The sequence below is a fragment of the Aplysia californica genome, unplaced genomic scaffold (genome assembly GCF_000002075.1).
Source record: "Aplysia californica isolate F4 #8 unplaced genomic scaffold, AplCal3.0 scaffold00551, whole genome shotgun sequence".
In the NCBI taxonomy this organism is placed as follows: domain Eukaryota; kingdom Metazoa; phylum Mollusca; class Gastropoda; order Aplysiida; family Aplysiidae; genus Aplysia; species Aplysia californica.
Window position 1 is genome coordinate 14,431 of NW_004797821.1, and position 18,043 is coordinate 32,473.

Below are 18,043 nucleotides of genomic sequence, written 5' to 3' on the forward strand. Positions count from 1 at the left end.
GGGGTACCGTTACAAAAATAAAAACGGAGGCTTTGCGTCTTTGGTCTTGCCTTTCTTTTCATAAGGTCTTAAGTCTTAAACATACCATTCCATTGAATCAAGGTTGGTCCACCACCGGTACCATAAGTGAAGTGTCCTACGTGTATTTATTTTTTCATGTGAAACGAAGAATAACAGCTGTTCCCATCCACCAGGGAGGGTACGTTCTTCAATTCCAACCTGAGAACGAAACAACGTCACATCCGAGTGCATCGTTTCCAAGGGAAAAAAGAATACGCCTTCAATAACCGTTCTGGAAGTAATGCCATCAGTTTTGAGGTAAAGCTGATGTGAAATTAAGCAGTGTGTCATGAGATTGATTATTATAAGATTGGGTGCGTTGTGGGGTTAGGTTAGTGGCGTTATGAAATCAATTAACGCTCTTTGTTTTAATCGCGTCAATATAACATTACACCTTCTTTGTGATATGGTCATTGAATACGTACCATCTCTGCCTATAAGTAAGATTGAACAATAAAAGACTGTTAAAACCTGTCCAAAGTAGTAAAAGTAAGAGACTTGGATGGGGGTGTCACACGCGAATGAAATGCATTGATTAAAGAATCTATGTCTCTCTGTTCACATTCATAGTTAGTATTGCTAATGAAATAATTAAATGAAAAATACGAGGAAGATCTCAGACATAAATGGGGTTTTAAATCACATGTATGCGAACTGGCTATTTTCCTAGATAAATTTGGACTGAAATTACAAGACATGCACAATGCATAAAATTATTTCGTTGAAAGCGAGTCTAGGATAGGTTAACACAAGTGTTACCTCGTGCACCGCCTTGGTATATGTTGTACCCTCTAGTTATGCATCCATGAACTGAGGTGCTGTCGGTACCATTTGCCTGGTGCGTCAGTTCAACTGCCACATGCCTTCGTTCATCTACAAAACCGAAGCTGATTTATGTAATCTACGGTTAAAGTTATTTAAAGTTTAAAGATGGGGCCATTCATTTTTGTACCGTTCCATATGTAGAACTATTTAAGATATGATCTGAGTTGTCAGAAAATTTGTAATGCTGCAAAATTGGAAAACAAAATTGTCAGTATGCAAACATGATATATGTATAGCCACCCACATAGTAAGTAGTTAAGAAGCTAAGTTTCATTAAGAGGACAGGTAGTTTGGATTTAAACTACGACATCTGTCGGCCCACGTGTCCTAATGTATAATACATGTACAGAATCGTGTTGTCATCTTATTCTGATCCAGTCATGAAGTGTTTCTGGTCTTTGCAATTCCCAGGTGAGCAAAGATGTCTACGTGGAAGGCTTCATTATTTTCGGCACATGCAGGACAGGAGAGCACGAACTTGAGGTCAAGGGTTTCATCCTTGACCCCGCAGACAAGGTCATGTGCTCTGTGGAAACATCTGTCGTTACTTCCGGGAAAAAAGACTCGTATGACGTCATATTTGATGAGTCTGCGAGAGTACACCAAGGCACAATGTACACCCTGGTTGTAGATATTAAAGGGTCTCACACTTTCGCCGGGGAAGGAGGCCGAATGGCAGCGTTAAGCAATGACGTCATTTTCACCTTTACTCATTCGGAGAAGTCCCTGACTGGGACAACTGTGAGTCATGGTCAGCTGCCAGGTCTGATCTGCTCTCTGTGAGACGTAGCGTGACAGAGTGACAAAAAGTATCGCTTATACGTATATGTATGTAAATGTACATTGTTGGGTAATTCTCCCGAAAACCTGGATTTTCTGTAAATTGGGCAGTAAATCTTAGATTTCAGCCAAACTTTTTGAAATCGTAGTAGGTACAACTTTGATGTTTAGCTTTTATACTCACAGAGAGTCACAGAGCTATATCTTGTTTGGTTTCTTTAGAAACTGAAATATAAAGTGAGATGAGTGTGCTGTGGTCTCAAACGTTACAGGACGAAGCAATAGCGGTGAAAAATGAAAAATGTCGAAATAGCAGAAAAGCAAACCAGTACTTTCTTTTAGGAAAGTTCTATAGAAAGCCTATGTAATTTAGTTTAGCCATGTAGGAACAAAACAGATCAATGTTATAGGCTACAAGAGTAAGAAAACAGGGTTTCTGTCGAAAACGTTTCCAGACAATGGAGAAAAAGAATCACGTATAAAATGTAAATCAATCTTACTTTTTAACCCCTTCTCAGAGTCAGTAATTAAGGCATGATCATAAATAGAGCTACATGCATTGCCTGGACAGAACTGTGTACATATGTCCTGGAACGCTTGTGATGTTTTAGACGTCGGTGGCCTAGTGGTTAGGCTCTCGGACTCGCAACCGTAAGGTCGTGGGTTCGAATCCCGTCAAGGGTCCGACGTTGTGTCCTTGGGAAAGGCACTTTACACGAATTTTCCTCACTTCACCCAGGTGGGAATGGGTACCCGGCTACAGACAGCGAAAGATCTTGTCAGTTTGTTAGTGTTTGAGCGCTTAATCGGATGCTCGCACTGTATGCTTCCCGGGAAGCTGAGAATGTTTCGGAGTGTTCTATGGTCTGCTGGGGTAATAATATAGTGTAAAGCGCATAGAGCCTGCTGCTGAGCGGGGATATGCGCTATACAAATGCTATCTATTATTATTATTATTAGACACCCATGTCAAAACTCATTTTCTCCACTTATTAATCTACATATTATGTTAGTAATTTCTATCTGCACAAAACAGATCCAGTTCAAATCGTTACTTATTTACTTGCTTACTTACTTACTTACTAATTTGCTTACTTACTTGGCTACTTGTTTGGCTACTTGCTTACTTATTTACTTGCTAATTACCTGCTTACTAGCTTACTTATTTACTTACTCACTCTCTCCCCATATCACTCATGTACATAGGGCGGGAGGCAGTCGACTCCACACTTGTCATTCTGTCCTTGGCCACGCTTTCCAATTTCGGCCCATCCACGCCTGGGGTGGCTTTATAGTGCCTCTATGGCTTCTAGTTGGTCTTCGTCTTTTTCTTTTTCCAGTTGGTCTCCAATACCATTTCTAATAAGGCAATCTTGTCTTTTGCATTCTTAGAAATTGCCATAAATATCTCCATTTCCTCCTTTTTATGGTCGTGTTGATATATCTTCAAGAATCTATTCCAGTTCTTTCCAACATTCCGATTTATTAACCCCCAAAAAATTCGTAACCGTCTTCGTTACTTACGAAATTCAACTCGTTGTCCACTTTCCCTTTCCTACTTTCGAAACAACGAATATTATTAAAATCAAAACCGATCTCCCCTTTCTTTGATGGGTTTTGCCATTTTACCAAAAATATCTCGTAATTTGCACTCAAAATAGTGATAGTTGTTAAATGTGCCAGCTCAAGTTTTCAGGAGAATTGCCCGTTTTACAATAATTATAGCCCCCTTCTATATTTTTACTTTTCCTTCCTCTTGCGTCGTTAGTAGTTGAGGGGGCGGTGCAAGAACATTTTAGTCAAGGGCTAAGTGGGTGGCATCTCCGCTTGGGCTACTGCTTGATTTATATTTTTTAATTGCATTTGTATTTTTTGTAAAAATATTTTTTTCGATTTTATTTTATTCGTTTGGAGGGGGGGGGGGGGTGGGCATGCTCATCTGGAGACCGACCCACTTGTTATTTTGGTGTTCAGTGTGCTCCCATGACTGGTTTTGGTTTCATCTTTGGTAATTCACACGCAGTTTTGTTCTATGTGCAGTCATATTGCTGATGACTACTTTCATGATATTGTATTTCTGTTTTGGCTTTGTTGACTCTCATCTGGTATTTTTGGTATTTTTTCGAGTATGATTTGTAGTTGTGGATTTTTGCATACGGTTGATGTTTCAAACATGGGTTCATTTGTACTGGTGTTGTCGTTGCATGTACTGTCAAACCTCGTTGTGCCACCCCCAGCTATACCGTCAGTGTTTTGTTTTGTTTTTTGTTTGTTTTTTGGGGGGGAGCGGGGGTTGTTGTTGTTTTTTGGCCAGTGTACGAAGAGGGGGCAAATATTACACAGGTATAAACGTAGTGACTGCGCCTTCACACTGCCATCCGCCAAATGTCTGAGTTGCACTCTGTACATGTACAGCCTTTGTTTAACTACATTTTAATGTAAATTTGCCTCGCCATATTATTGCCAGCCAACTGACCGCCAGAGGTACACACTGCACCCAACACACCTAAAACTACAAGGTTTGCAACTTGACTACTTGATAATGTGTCTTCCACGAAAAAGACATAAGCTCAGTAGTAGTAGAGATCAGATAGAAAGAGAGAACATTGTCGGCTCTGAATACGTGGTGGATGTACATGTACGCCCTACATTGTACCGTTGCATGTATTATATCACCGACAAATAGACAATTCAAACACAGCTTGCACAGCAGAATCGACGGACGGTACGGCAAAACAAACAACAGAGGAACCCTGTCGAACCGCCAGCCTCAATGTTCCACCAACTTCATGCTCGTCACACGGGTGGTGATTTAACGATGTTTGAATGTTGTTGTTTTCTTCTCTGGTGGCTCTCTCCGTATTTATTAATCTGGAGAGACGTGACCACATCCCACTGTCTAAGGCATATAATCGCTGAGTAGATGAGAATTGGTGTTCGTATAAATCTTACGGCACAAATACTATTTTCATAAAGCACCATGGTGTGTTTTTAAAAAAGAGTTGGCCTTTCCTTTCACTCCATCTCCAGCACTTTCCACGGGAGGCATCTGTTTACGCTGCCGAAAGACTTTTCTTGGTCCACAAAAACCACTATATTTTGTTCCTTGAGTTTGATTCCTGTTTCTCTCATCTTTTTATTTTCCAACATAGATCTAGCTCTACTTATGTATTCAACTTATCTGTCCCCGTGGTTTTATGCACCCCGCCTAATTTAGCAAAATCTGATTATTTTTTGCATAATTTCTGATTACTTTCCTATATCATTCTTTGTAAAAAAAAATTAACAGAATCGCATAATTACACATTTTTGGGCTCGGTTGGCATAATTTCAAAATTTTTCTTGCTTAAAACGGCGGGGACAGACTTAATCTTATACCAATGAAAATGAAAAGGTGACATCTGCATCTTCTACTTTCCTTAATCCAAAATGGAATTCGATCATTTGGATTTCCCTGGTCGGTCTGCATTCTTGTGTGTGTGGGTATACAGAGAGAGAGAGAGAGATAAGGAGAGATGAGGAGAGACAGACAGACAGACAGACAGACAGGCAGAAAGACAGACAGACAGACAAACAGACAGAAAGTGTGACACAGACAGAAAGTGTGACGATGATAAATGGTGACATTTTATGCATGTAAAAAGCTCCAGGACGCGTTCTTTTCCTTCTCATTCTGCATATGATCAATAGTAATTAGTAATTGTTACTGTTACTAGTTACTGAATGAGTTTACGGCATGAAGATATTAGTAATAAATACTTCATTTTTGCTTCAATTCACGACGTAGTGGTGTTGCACTAACTTTGTACGCGCCTGCATGTCCATGTGTATGCGTGCGTGCGCGTGTGTTTGTAGGTGAGTGTGAAGCGCCAACCTTGAGTTTTGAGAGACAAGAAGCACAACGACACAATTGTCAATTATAATGGTTCTATAAAACTACAATATAAGCGTAGATCAAGCGCAGGGAACAAGACTTTAGTAATACTACTAATACAAACAGAAACAACAGAAGTAGGAGCTACTGGTGGCGCCCTCCAACGATTCACACTGACTGCTAGCTTTGTGCCTACACTGTACATATGTACTAAATTTTGATCATTGGATTATTAAAACACAGACGACTATTTTTTATACGTACACACGTACGTGTGTTGCAAAAAGAGGGTTTCAAGCGAATGTCTTTTAAACTATAAAGTATAATAAGCTACAGTAATGTGTACATGTATGTTTTTTGTCCAGACCACGAAATATTGTGTGAATTTTTTTTAAAATCGTTTTTCATATATAGGGAAAAAACAAAAATCTTCCTCCAGAGCACATTCATGAATCATTGCCATTTCTTTTAATGCAAGTCTTATAAATGAAGGAAACAGTGAGCACGAAGCATAAATGTTCATTAAGAGTAGAGTGGAGAGAGAGAGAGGGAGAGAGAGAGAGAGAGAGAGAGAGAGAGAGAGAGAGAGAGAGAGAGAGAGAGAGAGAGAGAGAGAGATGGTGTTAGAGGAGATAACTCTATCATACTCTATGGTGCGTCTTGTTCCTATGAAGGGAGGCAATGTCTACTTTACTTTGCATTGCAAGCAAGATGCTCGATTTGCGAACTGTGCAGATCATGCCCCCTCTTTCCTCAGAAATCACTGGTTTCTTTAACTAATTTGAGTCAGAGTGCACGAAGTCCTGAAGTTTCATGATACGTTTATTATGGGAAAATGTATATTTTCAAACTGTACAGGAAAGAGGTGTCTCCTCCATTGTAAAAAAAAAGATGGTATTTTTACATTTTTTGTGATACAATGAACAATGCAGCTGCAGCTGTCAGAAATAGAGCGCCTTTGAGGGAAGTTACATGCCTTCGCGGCATTGCACTACCCTTCAAAACGATGTGAAGAAAGCTCTTCAAGGTGATGTTGAATTGTGTCTCTCTAAACCATCGTAACGGTCAGGTCAATTACATCAAGTATACAGTAGAACAGGAGGCTGAATCGACGCAGTGCCTACATGACTACATGTTGAAATGTGCCTATGGTTTGACAACTGCTAACTGCAGAAAACTCGTGTATGAAGTCGCTGTTATTGCAAATCACCGAAAACTTTTCGTACCCATCATCGTGGGATGATGCAAAATCATCAATGTGCCGGAAAGGCATAGTGACCCAGGAGTCTCTGGAGATTAGATACTCAATCTTGACGAAACAGGAATCACAACAGTTCACAAAGTCCCAAAAGTCATCGGACCTTGTGGTGGCCTACTAAGCAGTTGGGTCAGAAAACATAAGCAGAGCATAGCGTGGTGTGTGAGTTCTCAACAAGAGCCACCTAGTTTTACTAGTTGGAGTTGTCAAAGAAAGAGACAAAGGTGATGTTGGGGTTGATTTTTTCAGAACAAAGGGCAAAAAGAGCCCACACTTAATTTGTAAAACCAATAGTGGAAGAAAGATATTTCTTCAGTCCATATTGACTCAATCAGAGCAATTTTACCCCCACCCACATTGTGAATTCAGAGGCACTATTGCAAGAACCATAGGTGACATCTATTTCTATAAAATTCTAGGTTGACTTTTGACACTTTGTAGGTCTCAATAGGTTAAATTCCATATTTGTGCCGTTGTGAGGAACATATTTTTTTACAGATGTCACCTGTGGCCCACTTCTCCCCATGGGGGGGTTTTCTCCCCACAGGGGGGGGGGGGGGGCAGTTCTCCCCACTTGTAATGTTGACTTCAGCATCCTACCATTTTCATACCATCTCTGTTGTACCTCTTGTTACTATACCGGTAACTGTTTTTTTAAGCATAATAGAAGTTGTTTAGATTGATATAAATTTTGTCCCGTTTTTTCAAAACTCCTCCCATGGTGGCCCACTTCTCCCCACTCTCCCACATGTGATGTATCAATAATGCACTTGTCTGGATGGCAAGCTAGCTGCAGCATGTTTTATACAATGAATAGCCATAGCCCCGTCAACCCATATTGCCTTGAACATTTATTTTTTGTAAAATGTATGAAATGTGCACAGTAGCAAGAACTACCAGTATCAAGCTCTATTCAGAAACCTATTTTAACGTCAGTGGCTGCCTTTTGTACTTCAGCACTCTATGCTCCACATTTCAATATATGTAGTGTAGACAAATTGTCCAAGACCACAGACGAAAAGGGTCATTCCTAACCCTGCTGGCCCAATCCTTCAATAATAAACAAACTAGATCTAGTCCACTTAGGGCAGTCAGTCATACTGCTGCAACATGTTGGATGTACACACACACACCCTAATCCAAGAACACATTCTACACTACAACTACAAAATTTGGTTTTAGTTTTAATATACAAGTGTTATGACACTTACAAAACAATTAGGTCATACAAGTGCCGATGATTAGAAGTGTTGAGTAAAAACAACCCCAAAAATGAGATTACAATTTAACCTTTAAGGATGACGATAGTTTAGAAAGGTGTGCGTGTGTGTTGGTAAGAAGAGTTATACAGCGCTCGCAACCTCAGCAAATAAGGGCTTACTCAGAAAACACTTTCGAACTGAAGAAATATGTAAATTTCTCTGCTCTATAATCATATACCATCCATCCTCTCAACAAAAATAATTTCTACAACTTATGACCGAGTTTCTTGGTGTCAGAAACAAGGCCTTCTGATCTAAGTGGCAAGTACCAACACTTGGAGCTCCCAGGAGCCGTGCTTGTCATTTTCGAAATGGACAGTTGGCAGAGGAAAAAATCCACAACATCCAAGTTCAGACCACTGGTTCAACCCAAACCAAGATTATCAAAAATAAATGCATCAAAAGACGACAAAGCCTTCTCAGACTTAACCCCCTCTGCCCTAAAAAAAAACCAACCCATCAGAAACAAAGTGTAACAACAGTGATAAGACTTGTACCAGCACAGAAAGAAAAAAAACATAAAACATCAAATAAAAGAAATTCACACCCAAAGTTACATTCTCTAATTGTTTATTGAATTCCCCATCTAGTTCCTGGGCCCAGAAGGAGGCTGTCCACGTCCAGAGAAGGTGGGAGCTGGGGGGGTCACTTGCAGGTTGGGCAGATTGGCGAAGTCCTGGCAACGAGGAAAAAAAAATTTGTAAGCTCATGGCATCTCGATCATTGAAAAAATAACACAATATAAAATCATTTGTTATCTACATTATAAGTGTACAGCAGGTGTGATAAATGAAATGCTTTGACATATATGGGGACCCAACAACTGGGCTTACAGCTATCAATACAATCCAGCCATAAACCTTGCATTTCCAAAAAGAATGACGTTTCCTGTGTTCTCATCATCAAAATCCAATAAAATCCCAAATATTCATGAACACCTCCAAAAAGAAACCTTGGACCCGACAAAGTAGCTAGCACAACGAACTTCAACAAAAGCTTAATTTGCCCACAACAATGTCTTTTCGCATAATTTTAAGCTGCAATGCCTTAAATTTTATTCTTGTCATTCAAGGTCCATATTATATTACAGAAAAACACTTTCACTTGAGAGCAAGTACCGTAGCCTATAGAGCTTGCATGGTGATTTTAAAACATTCAAGGTAGAAATTTACCCAATTTTGAAAGTGAAACACATATCTGACTTATAATACCCAAAACAGCCGTTGTGCCGCTAGATCAGGAAAGATGCCATTTGTCAAAACTTTAACCACGGTTTACCCATCCGAATAGCCTTCAAATAGGCCCACTAGTAGACGTTGGTTCAAAATGTGCGGCATTGTGGAGAAATCAGGCGCTCGACAAAATAATGGAAGTTGAAAAAACCAACATTTTTTGCAAACATTAAGCAACTTTTTTTTTAAAAATGTTTTGGTGTTTTTGTTGCTAAACACCGTTTGTGCCCATGACGCTGTGGACGAACTGTCACCATCTATTCACCTGTCGTTATTTTTTATCACTCAAATAAATTAGCATAAGTTGCTCTCAGTGTTTACCCAAGTTGACCAATCCGTAACAATAAATTTTCAACCCCTGATGAAGGAAGCATGCAATCCTTTAAAACATATAAGCCCCACCCACTGATCAAAAGTGAGATGAGCGGCCACAACAGACGTGTCAACGCGAACTCGCAACAGAAGTGTGGCAGCACATTTGCTTTACTATGGCACATTTAGTTTTGTTTTAACCTTGCACAAAAACCACAATTTTAACAACTTAAACAAAACAAAATCCAAACAAAAACCTTCCTAACACACCCCCCCCCCCCAAAGTATGAAACTAAAAAACCTTTGTTTGAATTATAGTTACAGCAGTACTAAACCTGAGACCACCCCAGCTGGGACCTGAGAAGTAAGTGGGCTTTTTCTGGATTTTTATCAGTCCTGCGTATGATGGCCACCTGTCAATACATTCACTTTTCTTCTCGACAATGCGAGCCAACCTTACACTGCGTCTCTCTTATTTCAGATAGATGAGTACTTTTTTTTCATTCAACAAAGAAAGGAAAATGAACAACTTTCAAGATGATACCAATAACCCCCCATATATATGAGTAAAAATCTCAATCTGCTTGTTATAAAACCCGAGGGCAAGAAAGATAGCCTCTTATAAACTGATCCACATGTCATGTTCTCTGAACTGTCTATGCAAAGAGCGCCTCGATTGCTCATTCCACCCAAAAGCCAGAAACATATTTTCTACATAGGCCCTACATTCCTAATTCAATGGCATCCCATGCACACTTGGTTAACCCAAACTTAGGCATCTGTCACTGACGCTGCCCTACCTGCTACCAATATTATACCAACTGTTCTAGGAACAGGTCCAAGACCACCACATCATGTACCACCTGACCCGCTGCAACAAATCATTGGCCCCCCTACAATGGTCAGGATATCACCCCTCCCCTCCCCCCCCCCCCCCCCCATTTAAATGGGCACCATGACAGTCATTAGCCTGTGACCACCTCCAGTCTGAACCTCAGAAGGTGGGGTTTTTTTCCTTCCTTTTTATCTGAACTGACCAGAAAGACCGTCCGCGTAACAGAACAATTTTTCACATAGACTAGGAGTGGTCATCTTGAACAGGTGTTAAATGTTATTGTGTTCTTTAGGGTCAAATGTAAAGAAAGAAAAGAGTGAACTTACCAGAGCCTTCAACATCTCCTTTGTGTCTTGGTCAACCTCAATAACTTCGAGCTCAAGAGCAGATACCTGGTGAGAAATAAATTGTGAAAAGTAATGAACGCAACACATGAAACCCATTAACTATAACGCTCCACACAAACATGACACTTAGATCACTGAGGAAATTTAATCAAGAAAAGTAAGACAGCAGTACAAAAAAAAAAAAAAGGGAATCAGCACATAAATTCATCCTACTACTAATAGTGATTGCTTAGTCTATAGTCTAAAACAAGTGTTCTTCAGCTTTGGCCACCTACATATATATGTATATAACCTCCCACATATCCTTTGGCACTAGCTGCAATTTTAACCTTTTGAAGGGGACACATGTTTAACTGTATGAGCCAATTCCTCGCCCAAATCATTGATGACACCAGAGTCAGATTTGCACAGCATGACACAGTTCATTTTTATGTTCCGTTAAGCTGAAAAGTATGGAAAATTCTGTCGGGGCCAGCGTCCCAGTGGAGGTTCAGGGAAGAACACCCCCCCCCCCCCTTCCTTGAAGAAATTGAAATTTTATGCTTTTAGAGGGTTGAAAATGACATTAGGGAGCCTGTTTGATTTATTTTGGTTGATTTCTTCACAAACAAATCTTTCCATCGCTGGCAATGATTAATAGCAGGTTTCCCATGTCATTATTACTATAATTCAATTGATTTGTCATCACACCGTTGACAGAAGCAAACCCCAGAATAATGAATAGATATGACAAATTTTAAAAAACATAATTTCAGTCACTATCTGTCTATAAAAGTCAGTTTACTTGATCAACACGGAAGACTTTCTAGCAGCGGCAACAATCCACAAAGACAGAAAGAATGAGTAAATCGGCACAAGAAGCTTACAAACATGGCTGGCCAGATTTTGACCAATCCGCAGGAAAAAATGTATTGCTGACCAACCATGAATGCAGAGAGGCCTAGTGGGATGATGGCCAATTGCAGGAAAATGAGCAATCTGGCAGCTTTCTACAACATAACTTATTGATGAGAGAATCACTGCAAATATCCAGACCTTAGACAAGAGGATCCTCGATACGAAGACAAGTACGGATCCTTTTCTACAGAATTTCGGTAGCCACACGCTGTCACACTTATTTTTTTATAGATGGAACTAACAATGATGGGGGAGCAAGTACGGATTTCCGTAAAAATATGGAAGATTCAAAGCACCGATATTCGAATTAAACAATCATTTTTCTGATAGTTGGAAAAAACAATTTTGGGGCTTTAAGATACGAACATCTCGCTAAAAGAATTTTTGGTCCATTTACCCCGACCCCCCATCTCATTTTTTTTTTTTTACAGTAGAGGGTTTTATGGCGCTCGCAACTGCATAAGGTCATATGAGCGCCAAGGGGTGGGTGTCAACAGAGAAGTCTTTACAGGAAATCAGACTTAGACTGCTCACCTCTCTAGCTTCAACTATCAAGGCACCCCGGAAATAGAAGGTCACAAGAGAGTGACAAACATACAAAAGAAGTATTAGGAAAGAAAAAGCAGCAGTTTCCTGTTGTAGATCAGGTAGTTATGAACAAGGGGAAGGAACCCACCTCCAGTGAATACAAACATTTGAAATACATTTTAAAAATACTAAACAAATTCCAAAAATTCAGAAAAAATAAAAATTAGAAAAAGAAAATTTCGTAGCAATGACAATGAAAAATTAAATTTTTATCCAAATTGCTTACAAGCTTAAATAAAAGAAGAGTAGATCTAAATTCTAAGAACTGTGGAATTTAAGTTTTAAACATCCATTGATAAATAAAGTTACTGTATTGGGATTCTTGTTTGCAAAATTTTGCAGGACTTTCATATATATAGGAAAATATAGCTAAATAGTGGGACCTGTCTTGATGTATTTTGAGGGAAAACTGTTCATAGGTCAGTAATGAATTGGAGTATATGCATGAAACTTGGCTTTTTCACCTGATTTTAGTACAGAATATAGTTCTACTATCACTTTTTCTATGTCTTTATTACTTTAGATCTTAAAGACTATTATTTGCGAGAAATTTGTTGAATAGCGTGACATCATTATTAATGCGACCGATCACCCCTTTTTCAACTCAATAAGGTGGTACCGGGAAAACCCACAATGAAGTCACAGGTGACCTATTTAGTTATAGGCAACAAATCATGCGCCGCCCAGCGATCAAATGCCTCTCACATGCCGCCAACTCCCGGGTTGAGTCCTTGATCTTGTTCCCAGCTCTTGCATTTTGTCAATGAGACAGATTTGAAATTTTAAACCAATAAAGAAGATGCGGACCTCCTGTGTGGTCTGCGGTCAATTCGCACAATCACGGCAATTTCTTTGGTTCTAGAAATTGCTCAGTATTGTACGCTTGCACGCCGTTAGTTTAACCTTTCCTCTAATAAGTTGCCCAGTTTCGTTTATTATTGTCCCCGAGTTTTCCCGTAACTATTCTTAGAGGAGTCACTATTGATCCCGTTCGGCCCAAAAATTACCCCTCGGGCAGAGCTCGATTGTCATTTCTAAATATAGTCGGGAGTTTAAAAATAATTGTTATGCACATTCATGAAATTGTTCGAGCTTAACTTTAATCAGGGTGTCCGACCGGTCACTCTCACCCTCATGGCCAGGCCCTAGACCTAAATTCGACATCTAATTAATCTTAATCACCCCGAACACCTGCTGCGTTTTCATCAATATCTGAAAACGCGATCCCGCTTCGATCTGCCCTAATTCTAAAACTATGGCGCAGTAGAATGTTATTTCGGTATCAAAGAGAAGAAGAAACATTGTGCAATAGCTATGTGAAACAAAATCCCAGCCCCAGTCATGTCAAGGCGAGACTTCCTTTCTAAAGATGCCTGGTCAGACTGGGCGATTCCAGGCACATAGGGAAATTCCCGGGCAGGTGTAACGTGTTGACAGTGCTCAAGGGCACAGAACAACAAAATTAGATATGACAATAATTGAACAACTGTGTTCCACCACATGTGCATCTTCAGGGGCAAGGCAAGATCATTTGTAACCAGCTGAGAAAGTCACTTACCTCAGGAACGTAGTTATCCCTTCTCTCTCTCTCTTCCTCCTGGAGCTTGATAGAGATGTTTCTCACTGGCCCCTTCTGGATTCTCTTCATCAAATGAGTTACGAACCTTTCATTGGGACAGAAGAAAAAAAGACATGCAGATATGGGGGGAAACTCAATAACACAACAAATAGAGCTTATTTTACGCTCAGCACATTACCTACAAATGCAATACTATATTTCTTTAAAAAACTTAGGAAAGAGATAACACTGGAGAGGGAATTGAAAAGAGAATATGAAAAACAAATCGTTTTACTGGGATTGACACTGATGTAGATCCAATGAAATTGGCATTTTGAGTACTAGATCTATTTTAATATCCATGGTATGGGGCCTTTATATTTCCCAAATATGCAGAAATAACATTTCAAATTCAGGAACAGTTTCACTTAGAAGAACTTTTAAACTTTCCAAGATTGGATACGTAGGCCCACTGCCAATGTTTTTAAATTTTAAGTCTCATGTAAAATGAATGGTAAAACAATTAGCAAAACAGCCTGTCAGAAGGACAAGCACATTCTGAGAGTAAAGTGGTAATGGTAATATAATGAACTCAACAGAAAAACAATATCATAAACATTTAGTAATCTGTTAACAATACAAAAAGAAGGTTTCATAGAAATTGTTAGGCTACATAGCACAGCAAGATCGTTAACAATTCAATCTTCAACAATCTAAAGCTTCTTTCACACAAAATGTTTCGGAGTTCACGTCCTCAACTTAAGATTTAGATCTACCTCCAATCACTTGACTTTTACATCTATCACTTAAATTTAGCTCACTGTCTGCAGACTGCAGATAATCATCCTACATAACATTTATTAAACTTACCCAGCAATCTTGTTCCTCAGCTTTTTGCTGGGAATGATTGCAATCTCTTCACATACACGTTTGTTGGTATGGAAGTCATTTGTCAGTCGTGTGTAATATTTCTCAATAATGACACGGGAGGCCTTCTTCACGGTCTTTGTCCTGACACGAGCCTGTTCAAATGGGACGCAAAAACAAATGAATGAAACATTTATACTGGTTCACATCTTCAAAGATAGCAGCATGATTCTTTAAGTCTTAGATGCTATTAGCGTAAAAACATGTCAAAACAATCATCTTTTCACTTTCGACTCAGGCGAAGAGGCGTAATGCAAACAAAACCAAAGTCAAAGGATAAAAAACGAAAGGTTAGTAGAAAGTGATATCTAGGCTAATTTAATTACACAATTTCTAAAAGCCCAGACAGGCCATCACGTAAATTGATGAAAGAATGGGGGACGTAGATCTAGGCCACTGTCAGTAAACACAACAAACTCGGACATGCTGAGTTAGATTACAACACACATGAAGCTACAGCGAGCACCTAGTACACCTGTGATTGGCCCAAATATAGATGACGTAGACCTACTTCCGCCATCTAGGCCTAGATCTATCTTTGTCGCCTTCCGGGGTTTCCCTCGCCAGTGACTGTTGGCTGGATCTTGCCATGTTTGTTCCTTTTGTATTAATTAAATTTAATTTGTGTTCTCTTTTGTCTTTTATAAACAATCTCAGCAATTCTCATTCCATAAATTTACCTTCTCCTCAAAGTTGTACACAAACACACAAGCGCGTACACACACACACTACGCGGTAGTGTTAATGGCTTTTTTTTTTTACTCATGCACCCGGCTCAAGTACATGTTTTATATACTTTTTTTCTAGATTGTAGTAGTACTTTGCATGCTGAACACGAATATATATATATATGTGGCCTTCATTTTTGCCGCAAATCAATAGTTATTGAGTAATTGATGTTTGGAAATCGTAACATTTTACTTGATTTTAACAACATGGGGAGTTTCAAGGGGGGGGGGGGGGGGGGGGGCATGCCCCTGCTTTTCACAATAATCTTATGTTTTGGCAATTACGATTGATATTTACTTGAACGGAGTGTCTACGTATACGGTAACCGGCAACCGGGTACGTAGTCTCAGTGTCACATAGGAGGGTAACCGGGCAGTTCAGAACTCCAAGTTCAGTTCTTGTCATCCGGTGTTGCCTTCATGCCCACCCCTCCCCCGACTGTACCTTACTGCCTTTAACAAAATCAACAATCCCCCCATTCCGGAGCCCTATACTTCGCAGCGCAAAGACTTTGAATATACTTTGGCGACCCCCAACCGGTACTCACAATGAGATGCACACGCGCAGGTTCACTGGTGCTTTTTCAGTAGTTCACACCCCCCTTATTTGAGCCTAGATCTATATTGAGATCTATACGTTATTACGTTTGATGCGCGGCGAGCTAAGATATCAAATCTAACAACTGCAAAACATCAAATTATGGTAAAATTCAGGGGGGCATGTTCCCCTGAAACGTGAGAATAGCGCAGGCGAGTCTTTTGGCTATTCTCACCCGGTGGGCGTTCACCATTACAGCCTAGGCCAACCAGTGAAGCGTTCACCCTGAACCACAGAATTCTACACTGTGATAACAGAATTATAGAATTCTGTGCTGTGAACAAACGTTCTAGATCTATTACGACTGTTAGTGTTAGCCTAAAAAGCGTGCAATTTTGTCTGTGGGCAGTGGAGAAAAAGAGAGAGAGAGGAATAGCGCGAGAACTTCCGGGCAAAACAAAACGGTGACCCGCGTAGTTCAGCTCGATTCGGAAAGTTAAATAGCCGTAGCATCTTTGTAGACAACCAAATTAATGAAGTTCTGTTTTTTAACATAATTTTTTAACTTTGTTTTGGTCAATTTGATCGTCCACACCGATAGACAGTACTCAGAAAGAGACAGAGAGAGGGGGGAGGAGTAGATCTTGCGAGAACTTTCGGGCAAAACATAATGACGACCCGCGTAGTTCGGCTCGATTCAAAAAGTGAAACAGCCATAGCATCTTTGAAGACGATCAAATTAGCTTACTTTTGTGCTATAACGTTATTTTTTCTTGGCTTTTATCAATTTGATCATCCACACCGATAGTATTCCAAAATGAGGAAAAACAGGTCTTGTTTCACATCGGGTGAGAATAGCCTACGCTGGCAAGTCTCACCCGGGGTGAGAGGTAGATCGTATTTTTATCCTCACCCCCCCCCCCCCCCTACTCTTGAGGCCAAAACCCATGAATAACAATTGCTCGGTGGGAACTACCGAAAAAGCGCCGGTTCACTGACTAGTCACGATGGCAAGCCCGACAAGACGCTTGTATGACTTTCTTTTTTTTTTTCAGCAACTGACAGCACAGGACAAATTTATTTTCATTCCGGTTTCGTGTACGTAGATACTGAGACTAAGTGCCTGGTTACCGTGTACGTAGATACTGAATCTAGGTGAGACTAGGTGCCCTGACTCTGACCCTGCTACCGTGTACGTAGACACTCCGTTCCTTGAAAACAATTGATTTGCAAGGGTTTTAGTGGCCATTTGTGAGAAATTTTACCTTGACTTTATCTGTAAACATATTACAACGAAACAGTAGCATACAACAGTAACAAAAACCACTAGATCTAGATCTAGTGGCAACAGCAACAACAAGAAAAGAGCTGCGACTATCTTTGTTAGTTTGGTGTGCGTGTGAGTGTGTGTGTGTGCGCGCATGCTTAGCCTACTATAAGGCCACAAGCGTGTGCGGGGTGCATTTGTGTATGTGGTGAGTGTAGCCTACGTGTGTGTCTATGCATGTGTATTTGTATGAGTGTGTGTTAGAGAGAGAGGGTGTGTGAGTGCATGATCATCATGAGTGTGCATGTGTTTGTTAACCGCTTTTGTCAGACTCACTCAGTCGCAATTAACGCTAGGCTACCCACTACACACATGCATGCAAGCGCACACACAATGCCCAAGCAGTAAGCGATGAAACTAGATCTAAGTGACGTAGCCCAACGCGCACTAAAAGTGGAAAAGCGGGCCCGCCACTGTGAGTGTGAGATCTAATCTAGAATCTAGATTTTAGATCTAGAGTGGTGTCGCCGGTACGCGTGCACTTCGCGATTGTTGAACGTATTTTCCGCCATTTCCGGCTTTGTACTTTCGTTTTTAGCTATTCCATTCAAGAAACTATTGACCTATAAAATGGTCTTGCTCATAGTCGCCAGATTTCTTAAACGTTGTGTGCCCAACAGTTTTTCCAACCTAGGGTGTTGTCTTCACTGAGCGTGCATTTCTTCTCAGTGCGTGCATGGGATTCTTCACTGAGC

General features: G+C 40.2%; 2 protein-coding genes across 2 annotated transcripts in view; one reads left to right on the forward strand and one right to left on the reverse strand.

Annotated features, from left to right (window-relative positions):
- The window catches only part of LOC101847524 (BTB/POZ domain-containing protein 6), a gene marked incomplete at its 5' end in the record, with an annotated part of 13,709 nt that extends 11,372 nt beyond the window's left edge, over positions 1-2,337 (forward strand). Inside the window, 2 exon segments of the mRNA XM_005106693.2 lie at positions 195-318; positions 1,297-2,337. Of these exon segments, the coding sequence (XP_005106750.2) occupies positions 195-318; positions 1,297-1,668 (496 nt within the window).
- A 6,275-nt stretch (positions 2,338-8,612) lies between these two features.
- LOC101849232 (40S ribosomal protein S17) lies at positions 8,613-15,963 on the reverse strand. Its single transcript, XM_005106700.1, has 5 exons — positions 15,929-15,963; positions 14,699-14,893; positions 13,829-13,934; positions 10,765-10,830; positions 8,613-8,735 (listed from the first exon to the last, which is right to left on the reverse strand). The coding sequence occupies exons 1-5, from the start codon at positions 15,961-15,963 to the stop codon at positions 8,646-8,648; spliced, it is 492 nt and encodes a 163-aa protein (XP_005106757.1). The 3' UTR covers positions 8,613-8,645.
- Between the last annotated feature and the right edge of the window lie 2,080 nt (positions 15,964-18,043).

What these genes read in the sequence shown, in the direction of transcription:
- LOC101849232 (XM_005106700.1), bottom strand. Translation starts at nt 15,963, where the DNA reads ATGGGGGGATTGTTGATTTTGTTAAAGGCAGTAAG. An exon ending in ATTTTGTTAAAGGCAGTAAG is followed by an intron (nt 14,894 to 15,928) that starts GTACAGTCGGGG and finishes GATGTGAACCAG; the next exon opens with TATAAATGTTTCATTCATTT. An exon ending in AGGAGATGTTGAAGGCTCTG is followed by an intron (nt 8,736 to 10,764) that starts GTAAGTTCACTC and finishes CCTCGTTGCCAG; the next exon opens with GACTTCGCCAATCTGCCCAA.